Here is a 12,979-nt window from a genome sequence, read left to right as displayed (position 1 = left end):
GTGAAGACATGTGGTGAAGGAAATTCGTTCATTACTGAACATTTTGAGTTTGTATGGATATCTAGAAAGAGATGTTCCAGAACTCAGGAGAGGTGTAGGCTGGAAACAGCGATCTTGAGAGGTGGATGAAGCCAGCCAGTGAGTGTGTCAAGTGTGGGGAGGTCAAGGACAGACTGGGGCCCAGCACAGGTGGGAGGTTAGTGCTTGCCCACTGGATGGCTGGTGGCCTGGGGGGAGGGGCTGGGCACATCACTTGGGCCAGGGGAGGCAGATTGAGCAATTTGTCCAGCAATGAGGGAGGAGCCAGATGAAGTCAATAGAAAACTAATTTTCTTTTCTGCTGGAAGAAATGAGGTGTGTGGCCGCTGGGTAATTGCAGATAACGAGGGGACTTATTCTTAATATGCACAGCGGCCATGGTCCCCAGAGTGCAGGAGACAGGAAGGATTGGAGGTGCCCTGACAAGGCCAGACTTCTTTGGGAAGAAAAGCACCCTATCATAGCCCTTTTGACAGTACCGTCCTAGCCTCTGGACCCTATCATAAACCCTCCTGTTCCTGGGGCCCTTCCTGCCCCATCTCCACCCTGCCCCTCCTACCCAGATCTTCCTGCCCCCTTCCCCTTCTGTCAGCTCCCTCACTCCTCCTATCACAGCCCCTCCCTCCACCCTCCCCCCCCCCCCCCCCCCCCAGCACAGGCATACACACTAAGGGAGACAAATGACGGGGCCTCAGCCGAGCGGGGCGCGTGTCCGGCCCATAAACCACGGGGATGGGTCACGTCTGGAGTTGCCATGGCCGCCACTATCCACCCATCCGTCTTCCCACTGTCCTGCCTCAGACCAGCCCTCATGGCTTCCTGAGTCCCTGGAGGGAAAAGGTGTCTGAGGCCTGTGTCACCTTTCCATGTCCACATCCCCCATGGGTACATTCATGTTGAGGTCTTCTGTGACGGGACCCTGTGTGACTTCTCTGCTCTGAACAGGGCCTACAGAGTCATGTCTGGCTAGTGACACAGGCCCCGGGCTGACCAAGACTCCCATTCCCACAGTCCTTTTCTAGCTTTTTGGGGCCCCATTTCCTAGTCTAAGGTTCTAGTAAAGGCAGGCTGGAGGTGCTTAATGAAAGGGGTTGGCCCTTGACAGATGCTGAGGCCTTCTGACCCCACCTTGACCTTATCACAGCCCCACACCTGATGATGACATCGAAGTATAATGTTTCTGCAATCACAGCATCGATCCCATGAGGGCTGGTAGCGGCTGAGGTCCTGGTTATGGCCCAGGAGCATCTATGGGAGGTGGGAGAGGGATGGGGGGAGAAGCAGGTGGAAGGGGTGGGGATCTGGCTGCTGCTCTGAGCAATGGAACAGAAAAACCCTGGGCACTTGGGCCATTTGTGTCCTTGGCTTTATGTAGAGGGACAAGTGTTGGGCAGCTGCACCTCCTGCTGGTGGTGTTAAAACAAGTCCTGGCCCATGTCCACGATCCTGAAGCCCTGGAGTACCTGCTCCTGCAGCTGCCACGGTTCTAGGAGTTTTGAGCATGGAGATTCTTACAGGGACCAGTACTGGAGAAACTGCTGGGACAGGGTCTGGCAGGTGCAGACATTTAGATACAGCTAGAGGCAGGGTTTAGATTGAGTACACAAGCATGTCTAGTAGAAGATCGCTGGCCAGAGTATCAAAGGACCACAAAGCTGGCCCTCTCCACTGGGCACAGGAGCAAGTGCCCAGGCAAGTTGCTGTTGGAGCACACAAGCCTGGGCCCCAGAGCAGGTCTCCCAGGGCCCCAGCTCAAAAGTGCCAAGACTTGTGCCTTGTTACCAGTGATTATGGCCCAGGCCACATCTCTCTCACACACGCAAGTGCCGGCAAAGTCACCCTGGCCGTGGGCGTGATGAATGGCCGCACAGTAATGAAATGGAGACATCAAGGCGGGTGGCGGGAAGACGGAGTGTGGCGGACGGGCCGTCCCCACGCGGCGGCAACAAGAAGGATCGCCCAGCGGCCGGGGGCCGTCAAGGGAGAAATTACACATTTACTCTGCCTTTTTCTTACTGCGACGGCGCCCATACATCACCGCTGGGGCCGGGGCGGGACATGCCGGCCAATTTCCAGCATGAATTATGGGACTGAGCAGCATTGAGACCAGGCTTCCCGCCGGCCCAGTATCACCCAGCCCAGCCTGAGGCTGGAGATGCTGCCACCAGGGGACAGGACCCCCCTCCCTCTTTTGGAGCCTGTGGCTCTTGAGTCTGACCCTGCTCCCCATCGCCACCCATGTAAGGGCACCTACGGGCACAGAGGGAAACGACCTGAGGCCCATCTAAATGTCTTCTCTTCTTCTTCTTAGATGACTGCAAGAACATTGCCAACATCATGAAGACACTTGCGTATCAAGGCTTCATCTTCAAGCAGACATCGAAGCCGTTCTGATTGGCCGAGGACGGGATGGGGCAGGACAGGGTAGCTGCTTGGCCCAGCCCAGAACCCTCCTTTCCCTCACCAGAGGGGAAAAGGGAGAGTGGCACAGCTCTACATCCAGAGTGTCCCCCAGCCTGCCCTGTGGGCTTGTGCCCGGGGTAAGGGCTTGGCCACTTGGCCCCTCTGGAGCAGACACTTTGTGGCCCCCACCCCAACCCCCCAACCTCAGCCCAGTATTAGCCCCTCCCATTGTGGGCCTGGGCTAGGGGGACCCAGGCACTCACCGCCTCCTCCCTGGTACACAGGCTTCTGCCGGGGCCACCAAGCCCCCCTGTGCCCCCTCCCATCTGTAGTGCATGGTGTGTGGTGCCCCCAGGGCTCCAGGACAGATCAGGCCCCACCTTGTGTCTACCCCCATCCCCGCTGTGAACGTGCCACTGAATAAAGTCGGGGAAACGAGGCTCTGGGTGTGTGTGGACCAGGTGCTGCTGTGCCTGATGCTGTCAAAATACGTACAAAGGTTAGAGCATGTTCTGGGCTGCTCTGCTCAAGGCCACCAGTGTGGATGGCAATTACTGGAGCACCTGTGAGACCCTCACTGAATAGTCACAGGGCTACAGGGGCTATCTGAGCACACGGCAATGTTTGAAGTTGCTGGTATCTGAGGCCACTGCTGTGTGTGAACCATCTTGAGTACAGAACCAAGTACATTTGTTGGGATAAAACCGCAGTGGTTAAAGGGCTGCTAAGGGCCTCAATAGTGGCAAGTCCCAATGCCACTCCGTGGAGTGGGTGAGGTGACCCCTCCTGCCCACCCTCCCAACCAGGGGCATCACAAGTGGTGGGAAGGAAAAGGAAGCAGCCCAGTCCAACTCAGCAGCTCTATTTACACAGCAGCATCACCCACACCCCGTGTGGCCTCTCATGGCTTCTTGGCTTTCTTCACAGAAGAGGAGCTGGAGGCCGATTCCCGTCGCTTCCTCTGAGAAGACACAGAAGGTGTTGGGGTCAATGGCTCCCAAGTCTCTATTCACACTCGGTGCATGTGTTTCACACTCTCAGGGAAGGCGATGCCCACTGGCCACCCACTCCTACCCTCAGTCTCAGAACCCACCGGAGTAACCACTCCCATTGCGGGCACTAGAGGGAGCAGGTCTGTACACACTCGTGTGTTCGCTCACGTGCAGGGCCTGTTCATGCTCCCCACTGCCCATCTAGGCTCTTACCGAGTTGGGCGTGAGGGGTGCGCCCACCACATCAATGATGGTGTCCTTGGTGGGGTCGGGGCCAAGACCAGGTTCAGGTACTGCTGGCTCAGCAGAGGCTGGGGCCGGGCCTGATGCTGGTGTGGCAGGGCCCCCTAGGACGCCAGCCCGGGCCAGGGCCTCATGCCGGTGCCTCAGCATCTGTAGCTCATACTCGCAGTTGGCGCAGGCCTGCTTGAGCTCATAGAGCAGCACCAGGTCGCTCCGTAGCTCGTTGAACATGTGCACCAGCTCCTCCGTGGGTGTCGGGCTCAGCTCTGCAGGCGGTGGGTGGAAGGCACAGGCAGAGCCAGTGTGTGCGGCGGGAAGGCCAGAAACAGGAAATGCCCTCCCCTGCCCAGCCTTGATTGGCGGCCTTGGGTGGGTAGGTCCTGCAGGCCCAGCCCCCACTCACCCACACCAAGCTCCAGCAGCATCTGCTCCAGGGCCTTGATCTTCTTCTGTCCCACAGAGCTTGGCAGTTTCATCTGCAATGACCCAGACTGCTAAGCCCTCTCCCCCACAAGTAGCTAAGGATGAGGGAGAACCAAAGGCAAAGGGGAGTGGAAGAGAAGTTAACCCCAGGAAGGCAGCTCTGCATCAGAAAAGGAAATAGCTGGCAAGTGGAATATAGCAAGGGCGCAAGTGCTTTGACCTCAGCCCGGCCACGTCCCCGCGATCTCTCTCCGCAGCACATGGCACAACCCCGCCTGGTGCTCCAGCCCCACGGCTGCAGCAAGCGGGCTGTGGAGAGCCCAGGGCCCAAGCACCGTGATGGAAGTGGCACGTACCCGCTGGCTCCGCAGCGTGACGCCTGCGGACTTGAAGTCTGGAAACTTGATGCCCGCGGTCTCAGGAACAGCCTGGGGGAGAAGAAGTCATGGAGACCAAGGCGTGGCAGGGAAAGGGCCCAGTGTTAGTCCCAACACCCTGCTAGCTCTAGGTGCTCTCAGAGCCCTCCACCCTGGGCTGGACTGACTCCATCTCCATACCGGTTTCTCGGCCTCCTTTTTCTGGGGTAGCTTCTTCTTGGGGGCCTTGCGTTCCGTGCGCCGCTGCTCTGCAGTGGTGTCTGCTGCTGTTATCAGCTTCTGCAGGTCCTGGCTGCGCTTCTCCCGCTCCTTCTTCCGGGCTTCGATCTTGCGTAGCTCCTGCAGCAGATACTCCTCCTCTGCCACCTGGGAAAGCGAGATGCCGTGAAGTGTGTGCAGGTGCCCAGGGGAGTGAGGCACAGGGGCACTGAGCTGTCTGTAAGGGACTCAGAGGAAAGGGACCATGAGGGAGGGGAAAAACTATAAAAGCAGGGACAGAGGCTCCTGAGGGAGGATAGGTGGGGAAGCAGGGAACCTGCAGAAGAGGGAAATGAGGGCATGCAGGACGGAGGCAAAGGGCTTCAGGACCTGGAAGAGAGGCAGTGAGGCTCAGGGCCGACCTGCTCAGGGGTCCGGTTGTAGAGGCGCTCTAGCTGTTCCTTCCTCCGCCGCTCATGCCCAGCATCAAATACTGGTATCTTGAGGTCTGTGCCTGGCACAGCCCGCACGTTGGCAAGCTTAGCACAGATGTGGTAGTACCGCTCCTTCAAGTCCTCCACAGAACGCTTCTGAGGATAAAGACATGGCAGGAAGGGAGGATGAATACCCAGAAGCATATGGAAGGCGTAGCATAAAGGCAGTGGGCCTTCCAGGCCCAGGGTCTGGACACACATGCAAATGCATGACACCAGCTCACCTTGAACTGCTGGTGGTCATACCGGTCATGGATAACTACAAAACGTAAGTCAAAGCGGCGGCTGAGGTCAAAGAGGTGATCCGTTTCTGCCTTAGTCCAAGCGTCATCGTGAAGGTAGAGCTGGTACTCCTGCTCTGAATACACAGGAACCTGCACAGTCTACTGGCACAGAGGGACAGAGGGAGGACACGTCATGTCACATCCAGTGGGCTCCAGCCTCCTGTGATCACAGCCCCTCCTGTTTATTGCCAATCTCTAAACTGGACCGAAGCAAAACCCTCTTCCTAGGCCCCTGCACAGGGCAGCCTGGAAATGATGTTTCCAAGTGAGGAAACAAACTCCTCGACTAGAACTCCTCGCCAGGCTCTAAGATGACAGCCTACCTCTGGATTTAGTCCCGAAGCAGCTTCACCATGCCTTCAGCACCAGAGCCCCGGTAACAGGATGCATGCTCCTGTCCTCATGGTTAAGGGGAGGGGCCCACATGTAAGTGCTTCTGTGGAGTCCAAAGGTTAACTTTGGAGTAGAGCAGAGAGCTACAGAGAAAGGCCCAGGATCCCCTGGTCCATTGGAACATTTGTCTGAAGCATTCCTGCCACCCAGTGGTGACAATGAGACTTGCAGCTCCCCCAGAGCAGGCCAAGGTCACTTACCTCTAGGAAAAGGGGCCTGAATCTTTCTCCCAACAGATGCACCCCTGTACATGCCCCTGCCTCCCCTCTGCCATAGCCCAACCCCCAGACCTTTCTCAGGGACAAAAAGCACCACCGCCACTCCTTCCTCAGGAAGGAGTCAATGTCAGGCTGGACTAGGGAAGTCCCTTTTCTCTAATCAAAAACCACACTGGCTCTGAACCTGCTCTCAAGACACTATATGCAGCTGCCTCTTGCACTTATCCTACTGGATGTCCCACATACACCTCAAACTGAATATGTTCAGGTGGTGGGTGTTAGCCAGACTAATTGTGGTGATCATTTTGCAGTATATACAAATATGAACCATGTTGTACACCTGAAATGAACAGTATATATTGATTATAACCCAATAAAAATATATACATGTGTTCAGTACTGAGCTCATCACCCTCCCTCAAACTCCTATCTCTTCCAGTTCAGTTCTCAGTCAATGTCACCATCAGCCAACACAGGTGTCCAAGCCAGAAGCCTAGAAAGCATTTTTAATTCCCATCTTTACCCTTGACCCCTCCCCTTCCACAAATCTGTGGATTTTACCTCCAGAATCTCTATCTTCACAGCCAGATCGCAGTCTAGACCACCACTACCACTGCCTGAATCAGAAAAACAGCCTCCCCACTGACCTCTCTGCCTCTATTCAATCCTCCCCCAAGCAATTCTCCATCAGCAGCCAAGATGTGATCTCTCTGACCAATACTGCTTAGAGGACAGCCTGCAGACCTGTGCTGTTTGCAAACTGGTCCCACTAGTCTATGTAAGTATGGAAATCGAGAGTCGGCATTTAGAAACCTTTATAACAATTTCACAGAAGTCACATGCTACTGAACCTAGTATGAAGAAACGTGGACTTGTATTTTGTCTTTTCTTGTAATTTTACTATCTTTATCAGACTCTGATGGATTGTAAGTATTTTCTTAAAGTTCTTCATCACAGATAATTTGAGAAGCACTATTCTAGAATATGTATCAATCATGTCACCCAACTACCTTGTACTAAACCCCTCAAAAGCTCTCCACTAAACTAAGATAAAAGTGCCTTCTAGATAAGTCACAAACTCCTCAAGAACAAGGGTTGTCTGGTTCATTTCCTATCTCTGGGGTTCAGCACAGGGCCAGGCACACTGTTAAGTATCAATGAATATTTACAGAATCAACCAATAAACACGTGTAGATGACCTGGCCTCTCTCTGCAGCTACTGTCCCTCATGCATCTAAAGTTTCAAACAAGTGACTAACAATGTCAGGAACATGCTAGGCTCTCCCCCTCAGCCTTTGCTGTTCTTGCCTGAAATGCATCCCCAGTTCCACATTCCTTCCTCTATGAAGATAACTTCTCATCCTTTCGATCATTTCCCTTGGGAAGTCTCTCTCATTTCCCAGGCTTGCTTAAGTATATCCCTCCTATGTATTTTAATTACATTTAATTAAAAAAAGAAAAAAATCCGTAGGAACCGTGTATGCAGGCCTGCTCCCAAGGAGCTCACAGTCAAAGTGAGGGAGACATTCATTCATTCAATAAATATTTATCATGGGCCCGCTAGACCTATGCTGGGAACACAGTGCTGAATAAGATAGACAGTGGCCTTACCTTCTCAGCGCTCACAGTTCAGCTGAAAAAAATAATTTAGTCCAGTGTGGAGAGTTTGATGACAAAGATATGCCTAGAATGTAGTGAGTGACATCTGATCCAGCCTGGGGACAAACATTGGTCAGGGAAGAGGTCACAGGAGACAATGAGGTTACTTTGAAAGAGAACAGTGAAATGACCACGATTCTCTTTTATAAAGACCACTCTTGCAGCATTTAGGACAGACAGGATGAAACAAGAGCCTGAAAGACCTGCTGACAGGTGTTGGAAATAATCCAGGTGAGAAGTGAAGAGGACTGAACTAAAACAGCACCAGTGGAAGGTAAAGAAAAGGGCACAGATGTAATTTTAGGTTAAAAACCACAGGACTCGGCAACTGGATGTGAGGGGTGAGGAAAGACGCTCACTCCTGTGTTTTGGGCGTGAGTAAGAGAGCAGCTGGAGAGCCACGGACTGAGAGCGGGACCCCAGCAACTGGCAGTACTGGAGGGAACATCATTAGTTCACCTTACTCTGCTTCCCTCTCCATCTGTAGTCACCATGATCTTTCTAAGCATCAAATCAGATCCTCCCACTACTCTACTTTTTAAAACTTTGTCAGTATCAGGGCACCTGGGTTGCCAGTCAGTTGAGTGTCCAATTCTGGATTTCAGCTCAGGTCATGATCCCAGAGTTCTGTGATCGAGCCCCACATCAGGCTCCTCACTGAGCATGGAGCCTACTTGGGATTCTCTTTCTCTCCCTTTGCCCCTTTCCCCAACTTGCGTTCTGTCCCTGTCAGCAGCTACTCAAAGAGGTCAGGGCAAAGCCCAGAGTCCTGAGCCTGGCTGCCAAGCCCTGCCTGGCCTGGCCCTGCTGACCTCTCAGGCCTCACCTTCCACCATGTCCTACCCTGGGCTTTAGGCTTCACCAACAGGGAAATGCCTACAGCATGCCATGCATATGACTGGTTTTTTATATATGCCTTTGCTCATGCTGGCCCCTCTGCCTGAAAAAGTCACTGCACTCCTTTCCTAATATTGCCTGGTGACATCCTTTAAGACTCAATTCCAGCTCTAAGTTCTCCAGGAAGTTTCCATGGCCTTCAGGTCCTCCCAAAATAGCACATATCCCACCAAACTGTAACTGCCTGTGCCTCTCATGTCCTCCCCAACAATATGCAGAGTTTCCTGAGGGCAGATATGGTTTCTGGTGCATTTCTGTGTCCTCAATGCTCAGGGCTTGACTTGGCATGGAGCAGCATTTATCAAATACAAAATGAACATTCTTCTGTCTTCTCCTCAAATTATCTCATCCAACCTTCCCACCCATCACCTCAACACCTCACCTCTTGGTTGTCCCTTCTCAATCCTACACTTCCAGCCTCTCTCTCTCCACCAGACCTGGGGTGGGGGGTTGGGGGTGGGGAGGCGGGGGGCTGAGATGTTGGGGAGATAGAAGAAAATCAGATCTCCTGGGGGGAAGGGGGAAGCAAGAATGATAGCTCACACCCAGATGTGCTTAGTCTAAGAAGCCTGTGAGCCATTCAGGCAGAGTTGTCCAGGTACAGTTGGCTACACTGGGCTGAGGGGGAAGAAGCTGGGACTTGAAGTCCCGGGATTAGGCCCTTAGTGCTTTTAGGCCCCAAATCTAGGCTGCTCCAGGCTGCAGGGACTGTGACGCTATATTGTATACTGGCCTGAACAACAGCTTAGGAAATCCTAGCCTAGCCCAGCTGCCTCTCACTGGCTGGTGGAGTGTGGGTAAGGCCCTGCTCTGAGCTTCTAGACCACAGATGATTCAGCTTGGACTAGGGTGCTAGCACAGAGGATGAAGAACAAAGGCAAACGTGGTTTATTATGGAAACAAAATCAGCAGGACTCAATGATTAAATGTATCACTGAGATCTAGTTCAAATGTCACCTTCTCAGAGAGGCCCAACCTGACCACCTTATCTAAATTAGGCCTCCCCTATGCCTATAAGTTCACTCTTTAATTCATTTCATACCCCATTCATATCCTGGTTGCAATTTACTGATGGCCCAAATCTGAAAGAATCGAATTTATTTGCTTACATGTTCGCTATCTGTCTTTCCCTACCTCCCTGTCCTATTGTTGACTGAAATAATTGGAGAATATACAGGGGAAGTCGAGGATGATTCCCAAGTTTCTGGTATGGGCAACTGGGTGGATAGTGGTGCCATTAACTGATATGGGTTTGGGGTGAGAAAGACAGGAAATAGATGAGTTCTGCTCAAGGGTACCTACTTCATCTGAAGTACCTGTGGGGCTTTCAGGGAGAGACGTTAAGTAAATGATTGGATATCGCTCTGAACTGGAGATATTAAGTGGGATCACTGGTATACAGCAGGCAACTGGAGCCTCAAAGAAAATGAGATACACTAGGGAGAAAGTATAGAGAGACAAGGACACAGCTGAGGAACAGTGACATTTGAAGGGCCAAGAGCAGCCACCAAAAACCAGATCAGGTCCAGGAAGGGACAGGAACCCACAGGCAGAAGAGACCCACGAAATCCCACCCTGCAGGTATTTGCCACGTGGACTGAGTGGGTAACGATGGTCGAGACAAAGACTGAATGTGCCTCTGGAGCCAACCCCAGGAGGCTGAAAGGTCATGTGAGTAGCTCAGAGTGGGTGAGCAATCTTGGCCTATGTCCATATGGTGGTGGCTCACCTTATTGAACCTGGCAAAGGGGTAGTCCTTGCCCTCCTCAGCTGCCCGTCGCCAGTGGAAGAACATAGCTCCATCCTTGCGGGCTGGGTTGGTGAAGGGCATCCACTTCCAGGGCCGCACCTTCTTAGAGCCCAACTTGGCTTTCACTGTGCGGTAACCTTGACCAGTGTCACTGGGTAGCAGTGGGGGTGCATCCCTGCAGCAAGGTTCAGAGAGATGAGAAGTCAGAGTAAGAAAGTGTGTAGGGAGCCTTTGGGACCAAGCTGATCTACCCTACAGCAAGGAAGTCACGTCCTAGAATGAGCAGTCGGAGCAAATCCTGCATCCTAATAAGTAAGCAGGAGCCCTGGCTGGGGAGGGCAGCCGGAGAGAGAACTGGCAGAGAAAACCATGCAGACGGATCGGGACATGCAGATAGGTCGGGAACCAGAGCCTGGGGGACTTGGGATTCTAATACTTGCTTCTTGTCAGAGTAGAGCAGTGCATAGACCTCTCGGTGCATGCCCTCGGGTCTCTTGAACGTCAGTGTCTCAGAGGACTTCTTGGACTTTTTCTGAGAACGGAAACCACAAGATAGAAACCACAACCTAGACTCCCTTCCCTTAAAATTCCTTAGCCCAGCTCAATCCCTGAACCAAACAGCACCTACAGGTACAATGACACACTATGAAAGCAGAGAAACCCACTCACAGGGGCACCCTTAGTTGGAGCAAGTCACTCCCGTCCCCAACCCCACCTCCTCACCTGAGTAGATCCCCGATCTGTCAGAATAGAAAATACTTTCCCATCATCTCTCAGAATGTCACGCTGACTTGGTGCCATTGCCCCCCCGCCCCAATATCCTACAAGCGTCACACTCTTGTGTGGTCTCCCATCTCTTATAAGTGCCACACTCTCTTGGTCCCCACCATTTCCCATGGGTGTCCTACCACCTCTGCCCCATGTCATAAAGGTAACACATAGTCTCTGCCCCCTATGTCACACCTTTTACCGCCCATCTCACTAGAAGTGCAGCACCCCACCATCTCCCCCATCTCTCTCCCATTGTCACTCCTCCCCACCACTTCACTCGCAATACCCAAGGCTCTCATGCAACCCCTGCTACCTTGTCCGGGTTGATAATGTCCTTCTTGCTGATGGTCCCGGAGGCTGCATCCCCCTCTGGGCCCCCAAGTTCTAGAATGTCCCGCACATCCGCGCCTGTAGCCATCGTGTCTGAGAGATGGAGGAGCGCCCCGAGGTCAAGGGTCAGTGCCTGAGAAGGGACACAGCTCAGATCAGGAGGCGGAGCCACTCCAGCCCCAAGCAGGGCGGGTGAAGGGGCGGGCCGCTAGGAGGAAAGTAGTCCGGGTCCGATGGGGGTTCCGCCTGCGTCCTGCCACCTGCGTCTCCCTTACGGCCCCGTCTGCCTCCTAAGCCCCAGCACCTCCACACCCGATTCCCCAGCTGCCGCTGCCGCTGCTCCCCTAGCCCCGCAAAGCCGCGGACAGAAACTTCCGGTCGTGCGCATTCGAAACGCGGCCGGCAGGAACACTTCCGGTATGTGCTGAGCAGAAATGGAGCCGGCTGGCATCCCAGTGTGAAAGCCCGGGGTAGAGGGTGGTTCATCACCGGCCTTGGCTCCCACGGGGTGGCCAGTGTTCGGATGCTGCCTGCATTCTGGCATTTGCCCTGTATGTTGCTCTGTTGCATCTCGGGCTATAAAAACAGCGCAGAGCTTTGTCCCTTGGAAGTCGCTTAATTCCTTTGAACCCGTTTCTTCATTTGTAAAATGGAAATTGTAATGGTACCTGCTTAAATGAAGCACCGATAATCCTTGCAGAACAGCCAATTGCCTGGCACGTTTAATTTTTTTGTATTAAATTAATTAGTAGTATTAATGGCCCTTGTTCCTAAGTACATACCAGGCACTGTGCTAAGCGTCGGAGATGAAGAGATAAACTAGTCAAGGTGGAGCATCCCAGGATGGCTGCCAAGATGGAGTGAGGTCTGGACCCTCACTTGCACCTCCTCTGATGGAGCTCCCCTCTCGTGGGGATTTCCTGGAGCCAGCTCCCTAGAACATCACCAGTCCGGGAGCTAACTGCACTAAGAGTGGGTTACCAAAAGGCCCAAGAATATGGCCCTGAGCAGGGAGCAGCTGGAAGAATTCTCTCTCAAAGTAAGAAACTTACTAATCTCCCTGGAGAGAGAGACATCTAGAACTGGAGGCCCTGAGGAAGGGCGGAAGGGACAGGGTAAACAGCTCCCAACTTCAGCCTCTGCAAACCAACCTGCAAACATGGAACACACGTGGCCAATGAGCATGGAGGGTGGAGTCAGGGCCTGGTAAGACATTAAGGAAACCAGACTCCAAGCCAAGGCCTGACAAAGAACCCAGCAGGGACTAGAGGAGCAGACAGCCTGCACAAGTTAGCTATCAGTGTGGTAGCCTGTTCTGGCTTGGAGGGGACAGGGGTGTAGCAGCTGCAGCCTCAAGCCTACCTAGACCCCAAAACTATGGAGAACTGGGCCTGGAGGTAGAAACTTTACCCTTTTCCTGAGACCTGATTTCTGGGTGAATCCTCTGGGCTCTAAACAGTGTCTAGAAGAAGCCAGGGTCCTGCTGCAGAAATTGCCCACAGGGAAGG

At 53.3% G+C, this 12,979-nt stretch overlaps 2 protein-coding genes across 10 annotated transcripts in view; one reads left to right on the top strand and one right to left on the bottom strand.

Annotated features, from left to right (window-relative positions):
• The window catches only part of ERI3 (ERI1 exoribonuclease family member 3), a 128,418-nt gene extending 125,537 nt beyond the window's left edge, over nt 1-2,881 (top strand). For all 9 annotated transcript variants that reach the window (XM_045477079.1, XM_045477073.1, XM_045477075.1 and 6 more), the window contains one exon: nt 2,351-2,881. In XM_045477079.1, the coding sequence (XP_045333035.1) occupies nt 2,351-2,433 (83 nt within the window). In that variant the 3' untranslated portion in view covers nt 2,434-2,881. The remainder of the gene's footprint in view (nt 1-2,350) is intronic.
• A 407-nt stretch (nt 2,882-3,288) lies between these two features.
• DMAP1 (DNA methyltransferase 1 associated protein 1) lies at nt 3,289-11,856 on the bottom strand. The gene is made up of 11 exons (XM_045477064.1): nt 11,776-11,856; nt 11,455-11,604; nt 10,811-10,902; nt 10,350-10,545; nt 5,394-5,552; nt 5,098-5,265; nt 4,658-4,843; nt 4,457-4,528; nt 4,081-4,153; nt 3,648-3,943; nt 3,289-3,403 (listed from the first exon to the last, which is right to left on the bottom strand). Exons 2-11 carry the CDS (start codon nt 11,557-11,559, stop codon nt 3,344-3,346), a joined length of 1,407 nt encoding a protein of 468 aa, XP_045333020.1. The 5' UTR covers nt 11,560-11,604; nt 11,776-11,856; the 3' UTR covers nt 3,289-3,343.
• Between the last annotated feature and the right edge of the window lie 1,123 nt (nt 11,857-12,979).

Source organism: Leopardus geoffroyi, chromosome C1, assembly GCF_018350155.1.
Source record: "Leopardus geoffroyi isolate Oge1 chromosome C1, O.geoffroyi_Oge1_pat1.0, whole genome shotgun sequence".
Lineage (NCBI taxonomy): Eukaryota > Metazoa > Chordata > Mammalia > Carnivora > Felidae > Leopardus > Leopardus geoffroyi.
The sequence above is the reverse complement of the archived record's forward strand: the minus strand, read 5'-3'. Positions and strand labels throughout refer to the sequence as shown.